General features: G+C 36.3%; 3 protein-coding genes across 3 annotated transcripts; 2 read left to right on the plus strand and 1 right to left on the minus strand.

Annotated features, from left to right (window-relative positions):
* Positions 1-8,224: 8,224 nt before the first annotated feature.
* On the plus strand, positions 8,225-10,151 carry PHYBLDRAFT_147272 (hypothetical protein; the record flags this gene model as incomplete). The annotated part of the gene is made up of 6 exons (XM_018431829.1): positions 8,225-8,305; positions 8,507-8,630; positions 8,710-8,794; positions 9,329-9,425; positions 9,498-9,800; positions 10,011-10,151. The coding sequence occupies 6 exons, from the start codon at positions 8,225-8,227 to the stop codon at positions 10,149-10,151; spliced, it is 831 nt and encodes a 276-aa protein (XP_018289563.1).
* A 4,525-nt stretch (positions 10,152-14,676) lies between these two features.
* PHYBLDRAFT_170193 (hypothetical protein) lies at positions 14,677-18,232 on the plus strand (the record flags this gene model as incomplete). The annotated part of the gene is made up of 6 exons (XM_018436284.1): positions 14,677-15,144; positions 15,259-15,564; positions 16,151-16,605; positions 16,684-16,782; positions 16,906-17,774; positions 18,000-18,232. The coding sequence occupies 6 exons, from the start codon at positions 14,677-14,679 to the stop codon at positions 18,230-18,232; spliced, it is 2,430 nt and encodes an 809-aa protein (XP_018289564.1).
* Positions 18,233-19,715: 1,483 nt separating this feature from the next.
* PHYBLDRAFT_170194 (hypothetical protein) lies at positions 19,716-22,454 on the minus strand (the record flags this gene model as incomplete). The annotated part of the gene is made up of 2 exons (XM_018436285.1): positions 19,716-20,548; positions 21,371-22,454. The coding sequence occupies 2 exons, from the start codon at positions 22,452-22,454 to the stop codon at positions 19,716-19,718; spliced, it is 1,917 nt and encodes a 638-aa protein (XP_018289565.1).
* Between the last annotated feature and the right edge of the window lie 83 nt (positions 22,455-22,537).

Consider the following 22,537-nt stretch of genomic DNA (forward strand, 5'->3'; position numbering starts at 1 on the left):
TCCAACACGATTGATTTCAGCAATCTTGCGAACCAGGCATAGCTTGTCTCTGTCTCATCAGAAACCCACGCAAATGCAACAGGAAAGCTCTTCAATCTTTCTCCACCAAGGTTGCTGACACCCTCTACACAAACTAAAGGCATCTTTGTGCAGTTTGTTTTGTAAGTGGCATCCACAATAAGAACCTCAGGAAAACGACGGGCTCTTTTTATCATCACCTCATTTGTAAAGAAAATGTGTGTGAGGCTTTTTCTCTCATTGAATTGATAAAGGATGGAAAATCTCTTTGCTTCCATAGTTATTATGAGCCCAGTAGCGTCATGAATTGACGATTCACCACCACGAGAAGAGCTATACTTCAGGTTTTTGATATCGCTAATTCTCAGCTTTCTTATTCCTGTGACCTTATCTCTTGTAGCTTTCTGAATATCACGAGTCTTCGCATGGTTTTCTAGCATTGTCTTTGCGATAATTGCATCTTCCGAAGTCAGAAGAGACATTCTTTCCTGGTGAGAAGACGCCAAGTTGTTTGGGGTGATGGAGTGGTTATGACAATGTTCATTGTCACTGTGGGCAGACAAGTGAAGGTATTTCTGACTCTTATTTTTAAAAGAAAATCTTAATAGGAAGGGGCATCCAGTGAGGGAAGAGTTAGGGGCCTTCTTTCTTTTATCCTCGCTGATGTTACACTTATCACAATAGGCACCAGCCTTTGAACAAACAAGGTGAAGTGTTGGAAACTTTCCATCCTTAATTTTGATGGTAAAGTTGTTAGAAACGGCATACTCGTTTATGGCCTCCAAAATGCTTTGTTTGTTGGGATAACCATTCTCTGGGAATTAGAGGGTTGTTTTAACAGAATACATCTTGTCAATGGGGGTAGCAAATTTGGTGTTCATATTTAATAAAAGAATACTGTAGTTATATAAGTATTTTTATTGATTCATGTATGCAATGTACACAACGTAAAAAAGACATCATATCTCGTTATTTGGAAATATTATTTTTTATTCTTACAACTAAATGTTAATGACTTTAAAAAAAGGGGTGTTTTTATTTTTCCTGGGAAATTGAAATGATCTAAAGATGGGGACAGGGGTGTGCTTATAACGATGGAGCAAGGTATGCTTATAAATAATGGAGACAAGAGTGTGCTTATAAAGGATAGAGACGGGGGGGTTCTTCAAGACAGGTTATAGCCAGGCCTCAGACCAGCAGTCATCTTAAATTGTGTGGTGCAGTTATCCCCCATCCCCTAAGATTGCTGTTAAGATTTATATATAAACAAGAAAATAATCACTATGGGAAAAAAGGGCGTTTTTTGTAATTGTGACTTCATTTTTGGCCTATAATAATTAAAAAATCACCAAAAAAATCAAAATGAAACAAAAAATTCCACCACCACAAAAATTGGAAGCCAAATATGGTAGGGTATGGTACCCAAACAATATTATTGGCCTAGAGAACTTTTCTTTCTATAATTTCTTGAGTTGAATATTTTTTCTTCTAAATAAAAAAGGAAAAAAGGTCTGGTCTTACTTCAAACTTTTTTATCACAACAAAAAGCTGTTCAAGTAAGACGAAACATTGAATAAGGAAATGCGGAGGCTATATTGTGTAATGAAAAAATAATTCTGTTAAAATTCAGTAAAGGCAACGATTTTCAGCATATAAAACGACTGTCAAAATTTCAAATAAGAAAAAATATATGATTTTTTTGTTTCTTATATTATATTAGTAAAGAATGCCTAGAAAAGGCAACCTTCTAAGGCACAACTCAACCGAATAAAGATATAAATATATACACATATTTTTTTTAATAAGTTACAACTGTAATTTCAATTATTTGCTATTAGAACATATCTCTTTAACTTATAAAAATAAGGCAAACTGAGAGAGAATGACTTAGCGTTTTCTTTAAAAACATTTCTACAAGTTGCAATATTGATATTAAAAGCCAGTAGACCAAAGAGAATTTTTTAAATCGATTTTGAATAAGTGTGAGATTACATCCTTTGCATTGCTTCTTACTCTACTTTAGCAACAAAAGTTTGTTCATTACATGTGTTTACATATAGTATATTATCTTTTTAGGAAATGTGTCTATATATTCTTGTTTTTGAGGTATACATAATAGAAAAGCAATATTGTACTTTTTAATGCAGTTATTCATCTTGGGTCTCATTAGCTGACAATTAGCATTTTCATCATCTGATCAAAAAGAGTTGAGGTAATATCTGCACATCTTGTCTACAAAGTAATTGAATACTAACCATCTTTTATTCATTTTCACTTGTAGAGATTCAAACTTTTATGAGATGCATCTTGGTAAACTCAAAGGTAAGCTTTTATTTAACTTATTTTTTAAGCTTGAAATACTCATTCATATTTATATTTTACTAGACTGCTCTTTTATTCCAATATTAAGATAGCTCTTTGATGCTTTTGTCTTCAAGAATTATAAGGGATATAGAATCTATGACCCTATCTTTAGCTTAGAATAACTAGATTTAATTTATTATATATTTCTGCTCATAAATTATATAGTGTAGCTATAGCTTAGCATTTTTTTCTACTTTGAAACAAAAAATAAAAACCAATTTAGACTGTCTGAGGGGACGAAGTCCCAAGAATGAGGTTTAGGCTTCCTAAGCCACACTTTTTATTATTATAACACAAATTAAATTACTACTCTATTATCTTCATCTCTTCCGGCATGCCGAAACAATTTGACTGCCTTAATTCAGAATGTGTGAGTGTGAGAGAGGAGTGGCGGGTGGGAAACTCATCTCATTCTTGAGACTTCGTCCCCTCGGACAACCTAAATTGTCTATCAACCCCTTACGGTGTCTCAGACAATCCAGATTGTCTATTGGAGACTTTGTCCCTCAAATGAGGTTCATTTTTTGTACCCAGGAGAATTGTTCTAGCAATCCCATCCTCGTCAAACTGTGGTGGTCTCCAATAGTATCTCTCAAAACCCTGGCTCTGCTCACTCCAGTTAGCATGTTTCTAGATCTGGGAAACTGAGACACCTCTTCTTCGTGCGGTTGTTGCTGCCACTGATCTTGTGGAGTGACCCTTATGCACTGAGATGTCCACCCCACACTCTCCCAACGTCTTCTTGATCCATGTACCCATGGTGGATGGTCTGATGCTTCTTGGTTGGTTCCCTTTGATGAACCCCAAGAACAATGTGTGGTTCTTGGCTAAATGAGCTCGCATACTACTTGTTTTCTGGACAAACAATGCTGTTGTTGCCACCAGGCAGAGTTCTGGGCATGAGGCAATGGCTCCAAGTGTCATTTCTTTTGACACGGCTTCTTTAGGCTGTTGCACCAACAAATGTACTGCCACAAATCCGATCGAATTGGGTCCATCTGTGTGTAGAGACATATCCTTATACAACAGTCGGCCTATGTCAGAACTAGTTTGCCAAATGGTAGCCAGACACAATAGCAATGCTGTCTTTCTTTGCAGCTGCAGCATCAAAAGGTTATTCGATAGCCCCCACTCTAGAATCTTAGCCAGCACCAATTCAGGGTCCCAGGCGGGTGTTCTTGGTCATGAGACTATTTGTGTGGTATTTCTTGATGCCTGGAAAAAGGCCTGAAGAATATATTGGCTGGCCAATGGTGATTGGTGCTGGTATAACACCCAAAAAACACTGGCTATTGCAGATCAGTCTACATTAAGCTACAAATATGCAGTTCCTCCAGTATGGCGGTCTGTCAGGAAATAGCAAACTGCAGGTGGGTCATACTGGAGACAATCCAATTGATGTCCCTGACACCACAATGCCCATTTCTGCGAAGCCAAATCATAAGATTTTCTTGTCTTTGCCCTATTGGCCTGGGCTAGAAACAAGGTTTGTTCTGTGGATAGCTGTGCTACTTCTTCCAGGTACCTGGAGATAGCTTCCACATGGCTAATGGGAATTGGAACTGGTTGGATGTCATTGGTAATGGACTTGTAATTGCGCGACTCATTACTAGTGACTACCAGAACTGCGTCGTCCACTGAGGAGTCACCAAAACTATTGTTGATCGATCCAAGTCCATCTTCTGGATCACCCTTGGAATCAGTTGCCAAGGAGGATGAGCGTACAGCCCCGTCCTGGGCCATTGTTGTTGGAAGGCATCCTGTGCTGCTGTGGCAGGATCCAGTAGATAACTCCAAAATACAGGGAGCTTGGTATTCTCTTGGGATGCAAACGCGTCCACTATCATTCTGCCCCACCTCTTCAACAAGTCTCGAAACAGCCTCTGAGGCAGTGCCCATTTGTGTACTGGTTTGTGCACGTGGCTCAACTTTTCGGCTGTGATGTTCTCCATACCAGCTATGTAGGACATCGTCACCATAATCCCCTTCTCCATGCACAAGTTCCAAATTAGGAGGGCCAGCTCCTGTAGTAATGGCAAAGCTGTCCCACCCCATCTCATTACATATTTGATGGCAGTGATGTTGTTGCTCTGAACGTGTAGCGCCTTCCCCTTGTACCTGTCTGCATAGAGCTGCAGTGCAAACAGGATGGTCTTCAATTCTCTGGCGTTTATGGAGGTGGCCTTCTCCTCTGGGGTCCAGAAACCTGATGTTTTCATCAGCTCGCTTGTGACTCCCCAGCCCAAATCAGATGCGTCCACCTATATATTCAAGGTTGGTTTTGTGAGTAATGGGGTTTGGATTGGCATCCCATTAATTGTCTGAGCATTCCCCAGCCACCACTTGAGCTCATTGATGGCGTCTATTGTCAACTTGCACGGACTTTCCCAGTGGTTCCTCACATGTAGGCTCCTTGCTAAGTCCCTTTGGAGGTAACATATCCGAATGAGAGCCTCTCCTATAGCAGGGATCATTGCCATGAATTTCCCTATTAACAATGCTATCTGGCAACAAGATTGTGGACAACGCAGAAGCTTCTTGATCTTGTCCCAGAGATTGATCATCTTGTCCTTTGGCACTGACAAGTTCATTTTCTTGGTGTTGAACAAAAACCTGAAGAAATCCTGGGTCTGTGATAGTGTTGTCATGCTCTTCTTCTCGTTGATGATGAATCCCAGCGATTTGAGATGGGTCAAGGTCAATTGAGTTGCTTTTGTGGTTTCCTCAGGTGTGTTTCCCACCAAGCAAATGTCGTCTAGATAGTAAACTAGCTGAATTCCTTATGCCCTGAGTGGCTCTATTGCGTACTGCATCAATTTGGAGAATGCAAAGGGTGCAGCACAAAGCCCAAATGCCAATGCCTTGAAGCAAAATATTGATTGCCAATGTCAAAAGCTGAGATATTTCTGGCTCTCTTTGTGGATTGGTACCACCAAGTAAGCGTCTTTTAGGTTGATCTTCGTCATGAATGACCCTTTCATCAGAATGTCCTGCAATGCCAGCACCCCCTCCATCTTGAAGTGTTGAACCTGCACAAACAAGTTTATCTGTTTACAATCCAAGATTGATCGTTTCTTGGTCTTCTCTTGTATGACAAACAGTGGTTAAAGAAAACGATCATCCAAGTCTGGGGACTCTTCTATGACCTCTGTGATCAAGAACTTGTTCACTGCTTTGTTCAAGTCGTGCAATGCTTCTGGTGCCAATGAACGGGGTGGTAGAAACTAAGGCACTGGTGGGGACCGAATTTGGATTTGGTATCCATGTTGGACCACCGAATTTGGCCAATTCTGGGTGGTCAGTTTTTCCCAGGCTCTTGAAAAATGTTGGAGACATCCACCTGAGAGTAATCCACTGGTTTGTGGAGACCATGGATTGTTGGACGCCTCGGAAGGGACTAATTGCCCATCTACTGTTCTCCACTGAGGGCAGGATGGGGGTGTGACTCTGTATCTGACTGGTTGGGTTGTTGGAGCTGGAATCCTCTTGACGATCCTCCTTGGCCACAGCCCCTGTCGAATCCATGACCATTTCCTTGTCCTCTTGGGTAAAACCCTGATCCATGTCATTGGTTTCCTGAACCAGTGGCATGGGCAAGAACTGCCCATTCGAACTTTTCTTGTTTGAGCATCTTGAGAAACTCGGGATCATAGAGCAGCTCCTTGTCATCCTCATTGTCAAATGAACAGAGGTGTTCAGGTACTTTACAGACTCTGTCTGTCCAAGTCTTGATCTCATCTTCAGCATTGACTGCTGATGCGAAAGCAAATATGGTGCTATGCCTTGTTTGTTTTTCCAGGGCTCAAAGGAACTCAAGGTGTGGGTTGTTGGCGTAGAGGGGATTGGCAATGACTGACCTAATTTCTTTGAAAACAACAGTAGTGGCATTTGGCAATGTTCGAAACTTCTCTGCATCTTTAAGTTTTCCCTGGATGGCAGAGGAAGTTGGGACAGTTGACCTTTGTATTTCTGGGCCAATTGTTATATTTTTAGAAAAGAAAGAAAAACAAAGTGCAGACGAGAAGTACGGTGAGACTTTGTTTATTGATGAAAAGAGAGATGATCTTCTATTGCTATTTGCTATGTGAGTTTATATAGACATTGCGTGTGTATTTAGGATAATGATATGAGTATATCATGTGATGTCTGTTTTCTTATATCATAGATAATATATTGTTAAGTTATTACCCACGCTCTTGTTTGAGTGATTAGTGATGTTGACTAAGGTGTGTGACCTTGTTATTGGTATATTCTTTATTTAATGATAGTGTGAGAAATAATGTATAATTGATACTGGTCGCTTATTCAATATGTCTTTGTCTTATTGTCTGTGTGCTCTATTTGAATCTACGATTATGTTGGATACAACACCAATGGCCTTGTTGACAACCAGAGAGCGCTTGCACCAGCTTCTTTATATACTGGCTGGGCCCTGGCAAAGGTCAAGCAGATCTTCTTAAGATTTGCTCTTAGGAGTTCAAGGTCTTCCTTAATTGCGTCTAGAAGCTCGTAGGTGAGGTCCAGTTGCTGCTGTTGTTCTTGCTCCCATTGTTGCTTGAATTCAAGCAACTCTCAGATTTCTTTGGCAGAAATTGGGAGCTCATTGTTCATTTTTGATTGCTTAGTGTTATGAAGTAAACTTTAATATAGTCTCGATGCGTGGCTTGGAAGAGATGAAGATAATAGAGTAGTAATTTAATTTGTGTTATAATAATAAAAAGCGCGGCTTAGGAAACCTAAACCTCATTCGAGGGACAAAGTCTCCAATGGACAATCTGGATTGTCTGAGACTCTGTAAGGGGTCGATAGACAATTTATTTGAAACATAATTTTTTTGAACCATTTTTTTTTGAAAACGCATTTTTAAATCTATGATTTATTTTGACTAGAATTTATTACAGATAATTGTGTCTATATATAGACATGTAAGGTACATTTATATTCCTACAAAAGAAATTTCTCTGGTGGTTATTTATTAAAGAGCGGAGTTATAAACTAATCCATAACAGGCAGGAGGTGAAAAAGTGGGTAAGTTAACTTCACCCTCCTGGGCAGCCCCCTGGGCAGACCCTCAATGAACCTCCAGGGGCACCTCTTTTTTTCACATAGTGAATGCTATGAGCTAAATATATATTCACTATCTCAAAAATATTATTAGTACAACACAGATAATATAAATATGTCTTTTTTACCAATGTGTTTAGACAGTACTACTTTTTTTTTAACTGTTAAATATTATAAGGCTGTTTTTCTTTGCCTTTGGTATTAGGGAGTAATTGATAATTTATTTAAAAAAAACATAGATTATTTGGTCATTAATTATCCTAAATATATATATACCTCTTTATAAAGCCCAAAGAATATCGAATTGCTTACAAGTGAAAAGTGTGTGTCTGTTTCAATGGTACTCTTTTAATGGTATCCCCTTGTCAACCAAGAAGTATTTTAATTTACATTATAATTATTAATGAAGAAGAATCTTTCCAACCACAGGAATTATTTACTGACAGGTGTTTCACCTAGCATTAACATTAATGTAATTATTGCTATATCATCACTATGAGAGAGAAAAAGAAAAAGAGTTGCAAGCATTTTGGTTAAAAAATAAAGAGTATATAATGATATCTTTTACATTTAATGAATAGTACCAAAATCCTTTTTGCAGTTTTATTTTATATATTACATATGTACCAACCTAACCAATATATCTTCTTCCAACGCCAGCCAGCAGAGAGATAGAATATCTATACAACAATACTAATATGATCAATGTGTCTTGTTTTTTGATAACTACCAGAGGCTGTAAAATCACAAGAGAATTCACAAAGGAGATTCAGCAGCAATGACTGAAATTGACCAGTCTATTCTAGATGATGTTGACATGTACCATGATGAAAATGATACTAGTAATGAAGATGAATCTGTTGGCAATTCAGATAATGAAAAGAGCTGTAATTGTATTATTTATTTTCTAATTACTAATTAATGTATTACAGAATATACTATGGAGTCTATAGAGCTTGATAATACTATTTCATATAAGTGCACATGTAATTTTGAGGACAGTGAGAGTGAAGCTCACATTTACAACAGCAGCTGAATCAGTACAAATACTTTTATCAAGGCTAAGTTAATGAGTATTCATCTGTCTCAATTGATGCTACAGCATAGAATTGCTAGAGCAGCATATACAGACATTGTTCAATTTATAAACACTGTCATCGAAGGCCGTAATGATATAATGATGGGTAAAATATTATATTTTCTGTTATCTTGTACTTTAATTCCAGATCTCTAATATGTAGTGATATTGTTTCTTTTTTTTAGAACCTGGGACTAAGATCAGCTATAGCAAAACTGTTGATACTTTGCTCAAGTCAAAGTCAAGTTGTAGTGATCCAGACACTCAGATGTTGGATTTATCACATATAAGAACATATTTATATTGGGATAGTGTAGTAGCTGTTATCTTGTCAGTATAAAATATATATAAATGATTAAGTAATCAGGCCAATAATTATTGCAGTTAGTACTGTAGATAATATCTTAAAGATTGTTAAGATAATTATATCATACTGCTGGATAAACTGTGTCAGAGAGATATGAAGCTAATTTAGTGGGAAGTCCTAAAGCTCTAGTGTAAAAGAGAAAAGAATATCTAAGAGCTAAAGAAGTACAATTTATGACTTGATGTCATGATTGTAACACCGGCACTAGTTAAGCAGTAAATATACTCTAATAATCAAATATAGTAAAGGAAGAAAGTCTTAAGAAACTAAGACATAATGATAAGAGCAGATTGTATTTTCTTATAAAAAGGGACACTTTTTATTTATGAATAAAGAACAACTGATATACAGTCTCAAAGTATTTCTATACATCTCCATTATCAAATTTATTATTTTTCTATTGTTTCATATCTGAAATACCACACTCTATCCTGTAGTGTTTTCCAACTAGTGCGACATTATCTGGTCGATATACCCTATATCATCAAGCAGCAAGGCCCTCTGCAATGCTACTCCACTTGCTCAATGGAGAGAGTAATTGGCATCTTCTCAAAATTGATAAAGTTCAAATAAAAAAGTGGCCGAAATGCCAGTTTTCTCATCAAGCAATTTGCAATTCACAATTATATCAGCATGGCAATTAGCATCTGTGATGAAATCAAGCTTATTCAGCCAAAGTCATATAGAAGAGAGAGCTACATAAACCTTTCTAATGATTCTAGTGGTGTGCAGTTGTGGGAGCTATTTCATCAGTTTGTTAATTTGAACAATGATTTAGTAAAAGATGTAGGCGGCCCTAGTGTGAAGGAAGCTTTATTGATATACTACCAGAGACCAACAGACTTGACTGGCCACGAGTTTGGTGACTCTGTTGTTGTTGTAGCTGCACATCTGTGGATAGGCTTGACCGTATATTTCTCATGCATATACTGAAGAAAGAAAAACAAGACCAGCTGTGGCAATCATTATGTGATATTTACTTGCCCCTATACAAAGTAAGTATAATATTTTTTACTATACAATCAAAAGTTGCTTACATTCTATTTATTTATTTATTTTAGCAATCATAATGTAATTGTTCACAGCTGGCTCATCGGTATAGTATAATTCTACTTTCAGCATGTAGATTTCTATGGCTTCCTACACTTTCTTGCTTTCATGGAGGTTATGAAGGAACATGACGCAGCTGACCATAATTCATTAGTACCTATTGTCAAACAACAGTCACAAAGTACTCACACACTAGGCTACCAAATGTAACCAGCTTATACAGTTATAAGTGTAAATGACATTTGTCATCAAGTTGGTCTGGTCCAATACTCACCAAATGGAAACCAGTTTTATGTAATTACACTCTATTATATCTTTAACAACAACATGTATATTACTAAAAACAATCTTTCCATTCTGTAATTCTTTTTACTTTTATCTTATTTTTCTATATGTTTTATATCCTTATATCTTTTATATTTTTTATATCCTTCTTGTATCTTATATTTTTTTTTAAATTTTCTCTATGTCTTATGTTTTTTTTAATCTCTATATGTCCCATCTTTCTTTTCTTCTTTATATACTCTGGTTTTTTTCTATTCTCTATACACCTTATGCTTTTCTCTTCATTCTCTATATGCTCTATACATCATTACACGATTTAAATCAAATCAAATTGCCAATTCATCAAGATAAAAAGAATATCTAAAAAAAAGAACATAGTTTAAAAAATAAAAAAATGGCAGTTATGTTACCATTTTGTTCACACATTCCAAAAATTATTAATCTTAATAATTGTTGACATCTTTGATATTCAATAAAACATATATTTCAATACTCAAAGTGGTCATTACAACTTATAAACATTTTTTACAGTATTGAAAATATTGTACAGTAACAAAAAAAGTGTTTTCATATTACTTTTTTAAATTGCTACCAATGACATTACTATCTTACAACAAATGGCAAAGATTTTATTGGGTTTCAACTAAAAAAATGACAGTTATGTGCCTACTTTCGGTCCAACTGTCATTCATCCTACCATAGTGATGTGAACAAATATGTTAACAAGGGAAAGAAAAAAGTGTTGTGTATAGAAGAAATAAGGAACAGAAACAAGATTTTTCCTGTGCACAAAAAAATCTACTTTTATCACCAAGAGCACAGCACCACAGCAATAAACTGTTGATGTCAGCCTCTTATTACTGGAACGACACATCATGACAAACTGCTGGACAAATCTACCAAGCAGACTGACCTTCTAGTACTGAACACTATGACAAGGCTAACTGTTTAATTTTTGCTCACACACGTAACAAAGTGATGCGTGTGATACTTGTATTTGTAGTAAATGTTGACAGGTGATGTTATCACAGTTTTCGAGATTTGAATGGGTTTGTAGATATGAAATAACCTCTCTTTTCTACAAGAGAGAGAAAGACAAACTCGAAAGAGAATATAGAATTAAAGATAATAAAATCAATAATAGAAAAATAAGAGAAAAACAGTACTATTGATCAATCTCAATAGACTTGACTCAATATACTCAGATAATCAAACAAGTAAAATATCAATAGCATTAAATATTAAGTGAACTTGTTGTCAGAAAATAAGACAAAGACAAATCAATGTTTATTAAATGCAAGTATTGCAATATTTGTAGTTTTGCAATTAACTTGTTGAATAATTAAATAAATAAAATTATAAAGAAAATATAATAAAAGTTATATAATTGACGATCTATTAAATGTGATTTGTTCTTTACTATCATTAAGTACAGTCAAAGCTCGATTTAGTAATACTTTTGGGAGAAGGCAAATTGTATTACTATTACTAAATCAAATGTATTTTTTCTTACTCTGCATATGTTTTTTACCAATATTGCAGATTTGCTCTATGTGACTGCGAATAAAAGTGCTGAAAAAAATAATACTAAATCGCGATTATTACTAAATCAAATATTACTAAATCGAGCTTTGACTGTACAAGTAAAATAAAATAATTATTAAGTCATAATCATGAAGATATTTATGCTTGTAAGAATATATAATAAAAATAATATTAATTCCAAGTTGATTTGTTTAGTTAAATATAAGATACTCACAGAATCAGTTATTGATATAAAATTTCCTATTGATTACTTTACTAAACACCATATATAATGATTTCCAAAATTCAAAAAAGGCTATTCCGCTTTAAAGTCTGTGAATTTTTCCCCTGTTCTCTACCAGGGGAAAAAATAATTAATACCCATATATGGTGATTTCCATAATTCCTATCGACACTGTGGGTAAGAATCATCTTGTTTTTACTATATTATCACATTTTCTAGGCTTTTTTACATATATTAAAGCTAGTATTTTTTAAAGAAGCATACAATACATTACTGTAAATAAAATATTTTGTTTCAAGCAGTATAGTTTATACTTCTTTAACAAGAAATCGGAAAAACAATTGATTTCAATATGCTATATGTTCAAACAAGATCATATCTCTTGAGTGTAGTACTGATTACAACACCAACTTAAAATTATATAAATAGCATCTATACTTGATAATTTACGCTATCCTAAATATGGTGTTTAGTAAAGTAATCAATAGGAAATTTTATAACAATAACTGATTCCATGAGCACCTATAGTGAGAAAATAAGATACGATGTGTGGTTGCGTGAAGTTATTGTTGATAGGATGATGCTTTTTCGTTGTACTTATTGGTGTTTTGCTCCACAAATAGAAAAATTGCTTTCTATCTAGCCTCGGCTGCCATCGGAAAATCAAAAAAAAATAATAGAATATAATTTTTCTAGAATTACAAAGAATTCTGCAATGTCACCACACTGCCAGACAACCAAAATTCTGTTGAAAGCTGACCATTATTACAACATCCCATGTCAAAAGTGACGCGTGATGTGTTTGTTTGTTGTGGATTTTAACAGTATCACTTGTCAAATAAATGTAATGTGAATTACGTAATACAAGAAGAAAAATACAATAAGAATGGAAAAGAATGAGTAATTTGACAGGTAAGAATTGGTGACAGACAGATAGAAAAATAGGGAGAAGATAAAAATAGAAATTGTGATAATGACAAAGTTTGAGAAAGACAAAAAAGGGAAAACAGAGAAACAAAATATATCAAGATCGACTGACAACACTCCAAAGAACAAGGACACTATGTATGAATGAAGAATAATAATAATAACGGACAAAAAATAAATAAGATCAAGGATAGAATAATGATTTTATCATATTAGAAAGACAGGATGAAATTAGAGATCATGTGATTTAGCCCTTCTAATTGGTCACGTGTTCTCTAATTTACTTGCTATTTCTCACTAAAATAAAATGTAAAAACCTATACTACTTGGTAATTGTATGCCGTATGCTATTACCAGTAGGGAACAGTTACATAGAACTTAACATAGCCCACAGCCCCCCCCCCCCCCCCCCAAAGGGAGGGGGAAGCAAAGCTTCTAGTTAACTGAAAAGATTGTTCCTTTCATAAACAAAAATGTTTGGTTAAAATAATTTTTTGAGGGAAAGAAAAGAAAGTCAAGTGAAAAATTTTACTACATGTAACTGGTGTTAATAGTAGAAGTAGAATAGAAAAATATAGAAAGAGTAAAATAAAACTATAGTAAAAATATAATAATTGAATAAAGATAAAATAAAAGTATAGTGAGGTAGAATAGAAGTAAAGTAATAATATAATAACGATGTAGTAAAGTAAAGTAAAAAATATAATAATAGTATAATAATAAAGTCTAATAAAAATGTAATAAAAAATAGTGTAAATAATTATCGGCAATAAAGAAGTGTACACCACAGCAGATTTTTTGTGTAATCTTGTTCCTTAAAAGGATTCTTGTATACGGGGCGAATTTCGCCCATAACAGGAAATTAATTTTTTGGGGGACTGAAAAGTAGGGGGATGGGGGGACTACTCTCGGCCAATAGATTTCGATTAAAAAATGTACTGCACAATTTCAAAAATGGTTCAAATTTTTTATTTTCGAAAAAAATTAGGCTAAAAAAAAAGCTAGACTGGACCACAAAATCTACAGGCAGTAGCACACCAGTATATCCATACCACTAGAAACACTAGTAATATAGCTGTTTGTACTTATGCCTGTAAATTATGCAATCGGTTTGCTGCAAACTACTATGTCTAGCTAATCCAAGAGACCCAGTGCCAGAAATGCCAATAAACCCAAAGAGCATAAAGATTTGAATTTCGAGAAAAGCTAAAGCAGAAAAACTAATAATTAGTAATTAAACTTAGTTATATATATTTAACAGAATTTTATCTTTGACTCTATTAAGGCATTTGCAATAAAAGGCAGCCAAATCTCTGCAAGTGAGGAGTAAATAGCTAGTCTTCTGTTGCTTTGTAAGAGGAACATATAGTTATTACTTCTTTATTGATTTACCGAGATGATGAAAAACTAATTTATAAACTAGAATTGCATGATTAATAAACACAATGACATAAAAAACTTTAATAGCATAAATACCTTTGAGCTTACAGTCTTTAAGCAAAATTCTGCTTCTATAAATACTATAAACATACTGGAATATCTTACAAATGGAAGCTCATGCAAATAATAAACATTTAGTGGAAAATTAAGATAAAAAAGAAGACAAAAACACGCAATATTTTCTTTAAAGAAAAGAAGTAAAAAAAAATTCTAATTGGTCCACTGACATTAAATATCAATCTTTGCACATTTTATAAATTCAATTATTTTCGCAAAGTCATGTTCCCCCTTTGTTTTTACAATCAATTTATTATTATGCAAAAGAATACAAGACAAGAAACGTATAAAATCGTTAAGACTCAACCTCCTAAAAGGCAAGGGGAGATTAACTTTAGCATCAACTCAGGTGTTTTTACCTGCTCTGAATACGAAAAAGAGTTCAAAAAGCCTTGGTTACTGAAAAGGCATTCGAAGGTTTACCATATAAGTAATCAAATGCCAACCAATACTGTACTCGATGAACCCGAGCAGGCCGAATTGATAGTCGAGAACACTATTCCGGATGTTAATGCATTTGATTACTTGAGTGACAAAGATGACTCCTCCAGTATTGGGGATGAAGAAGACAACATTGTAGACAAGAAAAACAATATTATTGATAATTTCTTTGATATTGAAATGAACTGTAATCCAGTTTTCAACGCGTTCTCTGACATGTTTTCTTCTGCTGCTGCTGATGATGAGGTATCAATGACTGATGATGACTCTGAAATCCCAGAAAAAGTCTTTTAGACAATTGGCGCTATAAATGACCCTACAAGCTGTTACCCTTTTCGCGATCTTCAAATCATGATCTTTTTTGCTTTTATTGATGGGGATAATGACATGATCTCCCAGCAAATGTTGAAGAAGATACTGCTTGCGATAAACTTGATCATTAAGATCCAGCAAGAAACTCCCATAGGAAGAACATTTAAGTTACCTCATTTGGATGCTCTTTTAAATTATCAGGCAAGAAAGAAGTTCAAGATGCCTGTCTTTCCTTCACAAAGAATACCAGTACCTGGATCAAATGGGAATGCATTCGCCCATATTAACCTTCTGTCCGACCACTTGAGATTTCTTATTGCAAGCCCAAAGAAATCCAAGTTGATCTCGTCCATGTCTGATTGTACCCAAACCAATCGATCTGTTTGGAACAAGGTGAAAAGTGGAGAACCCACCATCTATTTCAGCAGCCTATGCACACTGTAAATGGTATAGATGTCTGGTTTGGAAACATTGTTTACTTGAAGACAAACAATTGCAGCATGTGGTGATCCAGACACTCGGATGTTGGATTTATCACATATAAGAACATATTCATATTGGGATAGCGTAGTAGCTATCATCTTGTCAGTATAAAATATATATAAACGATTAAGTAATCAGCCCAATAATTATTACAGTTAGTACTGTAGATAATATCTTAAAGATTGTTAAGATAATTATATCATACTGCCGGGTAAACTGTGTCAGATCGATATGGAGCTAATTTAGTAGGAAGTCCTAAAGCTCTAGTATAAAAGAGAAAAGAATAGCTAAGAGCTAAAGAAGTACGATTTATGACTTGATGTCATAATTGTAACACCGACACTAGTTAAGCAGTAAATACACTCTAATAACCAAATATAGTAAAGGAAGAAAGCCTTAAGAAACTAAGACATAATGACAAGAGCAGATTGTGTTTTCTTATAAAAAGGGACACTTTTTATTTATGAATAAAGACAACTTATATACAGTCTCAAAGTATTTCTATACGTCTCTATTATCAAATATTTTATTTTTCTATTGTTTCGTACCTGAAATACCACACAGCATTCACTTTTTAGTTGAATTGTTCCACACGGCAAACAAAAACATTTTTGCAAGAGGGTATCTGGTCAGAGCGATTTTGATTGTATGCTATGGCATTGAGGTTGCTGTTACCAATCTTAGAGTAGAGCAGATCTCTCACGTTGACACCACTCCTGTTGAAAGAGATCACTACTACAGTATCTCAAGTAGCCTTACCAGATTGAGTCCTGCTCATGGCTTTCTCCTTTTTGGAGTTCATCCATTGAAGAAGTCTATGCCTCTTTCTGTTTTGTCCAGTAATGTAGATTGTGATGCAGTATTTTACAAAGTTAGGATTGTTCCAATCATCCTTTTTACAGACGACACTTCTGGCAATCGTTCAAAGCAGTACAATCCATTTGAAAGCTGGTTAATGAGATGCACTGCCTTGCCTTTTAAGGATCGAAATTCGATAGCAAACGTCTAGTTTCTTTCTACAATTCCTAGGAAAGATGGTGCAAATGGTATGTCTCTTCTGCCAGCAATCGTTGATGACTTTAAGAAACTCAAGAAAGGTGTAAAAATGTTCTCCGCTGAAGACAATGAGTATTTTCTGGTTGTTGCTCCCATCCTTTGGATTGAGGCTGACACGCCATATCATTTGGAACTTTGCAGATTGCTTGGGCCAGCTACCACATTTCCTTGCAGAAGATGATACATCAAACTTAGACATGAAAAAGACTTTGTAAAGGACTTGTTCTACTTCTGTGAATGCCATGAGAGACGAACTCGAGAGCACTATGTTCTTGCAAACTCATCATCTGGCAAAGACACTGAGATCCCAAATGCTCCAAAAATTGGAATGAACATGCCTGCAAACGAGATAAGCTTTAGAGATTGTTTGACTGGCCACTTATTAGAATTGCAGTCATTTGATCCAGAAAAGGATACAACAGTGAAAATCCTCCACATGATACTTCTTGATGTTGCAAAGTATATGGTGATTGACTTGGTTAAGGTCGTGCTTAAGAATGACACAGCCACAATAGCAAGACTTTCAGAATTCTTGACAGATTACACGCAATCAACTGGTCTATCAAGAAAGTTCACCCAAAACTTAAGACATAGTAGTTCATTCCTCAGTAGAGATTTCAAGGTTCTGCTTCAAATACTTCCTGTAATTCTGATTACAGAATTCTCTGGAAATCATGAGCTAGACCTTGTAATACCATGCTTTGTTGAACTTGGCCGATTGTGTTCTCTGGTATTTGTTCATCAGGTGACATCAGACTTTGATAGCTATATTATCAGAGTAGATAATGCAGTGAAGCACTTGATCAGAGCATTGTTTGACTACGATAAAGGAACCAATAATGAGCTTCACAAGGCATATTGCACCAAGCCAAAAGTTTATTACTTGACACATCTCAAGGAAGATATAATTCGTTTTGGATCAGCCCTCAATTATGAAACAGAAAAGGGCAAACAGTTCAATAACCACATTTGCAAACATCTGTTTCATACGAATTGCCAAAACACTTCCAGGGATGTTTGCCTGAAGTTTGCAAAGCAGGTAGCATTACAACATGTAATTGACGGTGGGTCATAGATTAATAGCTCTGACAACTGAGAGAAGTCTGGAACTGGAATGGAGAGGTTCATTAAGGACAACAATTAATCCTTGTTCTATTACACCTTCTTTGGCGGCTTGAGAGAGCTAAAGGATAACAACAACACTGAAGATATTGAAGATGACGCCGTCCAAAACAATAGTTTTGGTGCGTTTGTTTTTAGAGATGATCCAATCTCTTGCCCTTGTATAGGACTTGTCTCAGGCTCTGTTGTTAAGTTTCTTAGCATTGTTCCTCGTACAGATAATGACAGAAACAATAACTATGCCAAGGCTGTAATGACAGATGAGCATTCTGATGTTGCTACTATGAATCTCGTTTGTAAGTTAGATTTGCACATTTTCCGCAACCCACTTTACATTATAAATTTAAGCAAGTTTGGTTTCTACTGGTTCATTTTCAATAATATTCTTTTTGATGAATAAAATGATGCTACTTCTTTATTATTATTATAATTATTATTTGAACCTTCTGTTTTCTTTTTCTCAACATCAATTTTTTTGCGTAATTTCTGTGAAGTCATTTCTTGGTTACTCAAACCAACCCTCAACTTTCCTTAATAAATCCTTTATCTCACTTAAACACTTTCTGACTTCTCTAACAGTTTTTTTCTCTTACTTTAAAAGCCCACAAGTAGTACTGAACTTAATTTTATCCTTTATTTGGATGAAAAAAATTGAGTACAAAAACAAATTATAATATTTTGGCCTCTAAGCCAATCATATTGCTTAGGTGCCAATTTTCACCTAAAATGATACCAAAAATCTCTGCTGGTATATAAAATTAGGGGAAAGAGATATAATGTTTTTAGTGGGTGACAGATGTTTCTGAGATGACGATATAGATAGGTATTCTAATTTTAAGGAACGGAATGAAATTGGGGGTTTGGGTATAAGGGCTATTGGGAATAAGATTTCCCAAGAAACCTGAGGGGACCACTCCTGTCCCTCGAGGCATGTCACTCAGTTGACTCACCGTCAATGTCAATGTCCATGAGTCTGGTACCACCCATCACGGCTCACCACTGGACCAAACCACCAAAGCAACCCACTGTCCAGTATCCATCACTAGAAACTGGCTAACGTTGGACCTGTCTATAACACACGTTACAAAAGAGTGTCGTAGCTGGCAAGTTGGGGCTTGAACAAAAGAGGAGATTCAAACCAATTGTTCCAAAAAGAGAAAAGGGCAAACGAATCTCTTTTTGTAACTAATTACTTTGACTCTCACTGACATTCTCATATAGTAGAAACAATAATTCAATTAACATTCTTACAGATGAGGCATTATATCAAATAAGACGCCAAGACAAACATTCCAAATAATTAGTATAAATATCAATAGCAATGTTCATAATAAAATCATCTTTTTATCTACTATATTATTTTGTCTGTTTGATTGTACTTCTTTAAGTATACTTCTTTATTATCAAGTATACTTCTTTGCCTGTTTTTATATTGCCTGGCTATTGATTTATTAGCTTAATGCTCCCCGATAAGAGAGAATGGGTTTCTTGGTGTAGGTAAAAGATTTTTATTGAAAAGCTAGTGGGCACATGCACTATACAGCTATTGCCCGCCTTTAAGAGTACAAAAAAGAATAATAGAAAGGAAAAAAACCCAAGGGGGAAAATGGGAAAAACTAGAAAGGGAAACTAAGCTAGGGGATACAAAAAAAGGGAGATAAAAATAAAATATGAAGCATGCATGAAATTCATGCAATAAATGGAAACTAAGACTAATACAGATCTAAACTAAAAATAAAAGGAGATGGCCAGTCTCATTTGGGTAGCCAGTTCAAGAAGAGTTGTCCTCTGTCTGTTGTAGCATGATCAGCAAGATCAACCTCAGGGAGACAGATCTGTTCTATGTCCAACATGATTCTACAAAGAATTGGCCAAGTAAAGATCTAGAAGGCATTGTTCTTGTTGTTTTTAAGTTTCTTCAGAGGCAGCATATTGAGTACATAATCAATAGGATTGGGTTGTACTGTAGAATAGAGATGGAGACGAATTGCAGCTCCAGTGCACTCAATGACATGATGATGGCTAGTGGTATGCAATCCACAGGAACAAGGTTGAGAACGTCCAGGAAGCCACCCCATACGCCAGCGTATGAATCTACTACGTTCATAGTTAGTCATGGGAAGCCAGAGAATAGGGTCAACACCAAGAGAAGGATGGCAAGCAGAGAGAAGTATTTGTTGAGAGCGTTGCAAGGAGAGGCCCTGGTTCAAAAATGAATGAATGGCATGCTTGCAAGCTTTAGAATCAGCATTCTGACGATTGGAGAGAGACAACCAAATGGGATTAGCTAAAACCTTAAACCATTGGTGTGCTGGGTTTGTAAGAACAGGTCGAAGAAGAGTAAACAGAGCCTCATCAGGCAACCAGAAAGCACAATATACAAACTTGAAACCAAGAGTCAAGATCCTCTCCCTCATGCTAGGAAGATTCCCAAGGTGATGGAAAACAGATGTAGAAGATGTGGAGTGACCTCCAAAAATCACGTGTAAGCATGTGTTCTGGGCCTTTTCAAACACAGCAACTTGTTTGATGTTGAAGCAGGATATTGCCAGGCCATACTCAAATTGTGGACGAATAAACTGGCGATACAAACGAATTGAGAGTAGACGTGACAACCCAGTGTGATTGACACCAAGTGATTGAAGAGCACGCATGCTGTTGATAGCAGAGACACAATTACGAGAGATGAGAAGAGATGGATCAATAGTCCCCTTTGCTGAGAAGGGAACACCAAGGTAAGGAAACGAATGAGCATGAGGAATAGGCACATTGTAGAGAGAGAATGACAAAGGAGAAAGAGAACAAGAATGGTGAAGGATCATGCACTTGGTGGGACTCCAATGATATCCTAGCTCTTGAGAATGTTGTTCAGCAGAATTCAGAATGACAGGCATAGCTTCTGGTGTAGCAATGATGGCAACATTGTCAGCAAAAAGTAGTGAATTGACTAATTGATCATTGAGTCTTGTGACAGCAGTCTGATTAAATACTGTGTTACAAAGTTCCCCTGCAGCACAAAGAGCAACTGGTAAAGAATTTATGTACACAGAATAAAGGTGGGGAGAAAGCACAGATCCTTGCATAACGCCAGTCAATGGTTGGAATGATCTGGATGTTGCACCAGAAAGCAACACCTCAACTTGAACATTGTCAAAAAGACTTTGTAACAAAGCTAACATAGCATCAGAGGCAAGAGGACGTAATGATGTCCATACTACAGAACGATCAACAGTGTCATATGCAGACTTGATATCAAGAAAAGCCAAGACTGGTGGTGCTTTGAATAGAGCTGTGTGACGACGAACCATCTCATGGAGACAAAGAACTTGATCAAGGGAGCTACGTTGACATTGGAATCCACCCTGTGCAATGTCAATTGTTGGAGACACATCTTCAAGAGGAAACTGTAGACAATATTCTATGGCTTTTCTCAGGATAGACGTTAAGCTAATGGGACGATAGTTAGCAGGGTCCTGAGTGTCACCCTTTTTAAAGATGGGGACAACTTGTGCAGTACGCCATGCAAGAGGTGCAGAACCCCATTGCCAACAAAGCTGGAACAAAAGACAAAGAACAGGAGAGACTTGCTTAACAATTGGGTGAAGCATTTCAGCACGAAGATGGTCAACACCAGGAGCCTTGCGTGTAGGAAGCTTGAGAATTGCACTCTCTACAGAAAGATGAGTAAAAGGACATGATTCATCAATTGCAATTGGTGATGAAATCATCACTGTCTGGTCTGGAGGGCGGCGTGCAGGAAGAAATTGACCTGAGAAAATCTGTTGAAGATGATCAGCCATTTTGTTAGCAGCTACTTGAGGTCCACCCGGATCCACAAAGACAGGACTGGTTTGACGATGGCTTTTAATATGTTTCATTGTTGCTGTTGTCTTTGCAAAGTCTTGTGTTGCCAATTTGTTGCAGAATTCTTTCCATGTTTCATGTCGACGACGCTGGACTGATAACCTAACAGCATGACATGCATCCTGATGGCGCATCCAGCATATAGCCTTCTGCAAACCACTAGAATGATGCCAGCATTGGTAGCTGCGTTCTCTCAGATCCATTGCTTCTTGAAGGTCCACTGACCAGAACCAGTACTTTTGCATGGTACGTGGTGTACGATGACCAACAGCAGTGTCCAGAGTATCATAGATAGCTTGAGCAAAAGCAGAGCACAGAGAATCTACAGGAGGAGGAGAAGAAGAAGAAAGGAAAGCACTGAACTGCTCTGTCAGATCGTCCAATGACCCAGAAGCTGTATCAATGTAGATCTTGAGAGTGTCAGGCTGAGCAAGCTTGGAAAGATTCCAAAGTAGGCGCGGATGGCTAGTAGGGGGAGGGGGAGGTAAAACATAGGGAGTGAAAGTGAGGTTGACCATTTTGTGATCAGAGCCTAAAGAAAGATCAGAACGAATTTGCATAGAAGGATTGAGAAGGGGGGACGTAGAAAGAAATAAATCAATGACACTGGAACGTGAGATACCAGAGCCACCAGAAAGAAAGGTAGGAATACCAAATGCAAGTAATTCATTCCAACAAGTGAGACCAGTTGCCTGGATCCACTGAAGAAAAGAAGTTCCTCGCAAAGTGATAGTATGGTCACCAAGAAAGGATCCCATACGTGAATTAAAATCACCACAAAAAATAGTGTTAGAAGAAGGAATAGAAGAAGAAGAGAGGGGGAGGTTATAAAGAATAGAAA

The sequence above is a fragment of the Phycomyces blakesleeanus genome (genome assembly GCF_001638985.1).
Source record: "Phycomyces blakesleeanus NRRL 1555(-) unplaced genomic scaffold PHYBLscaffold_15, whole genome shotgun sequence".
Taxonomy (NCBI): domain Eukaryota; kingdom Fungi; phylum Mucoromycota; class Mucoromycetes; order Mucorales; family Phycomycetaceae; genus Phycomyces; species Phycomyces blakesleeanus.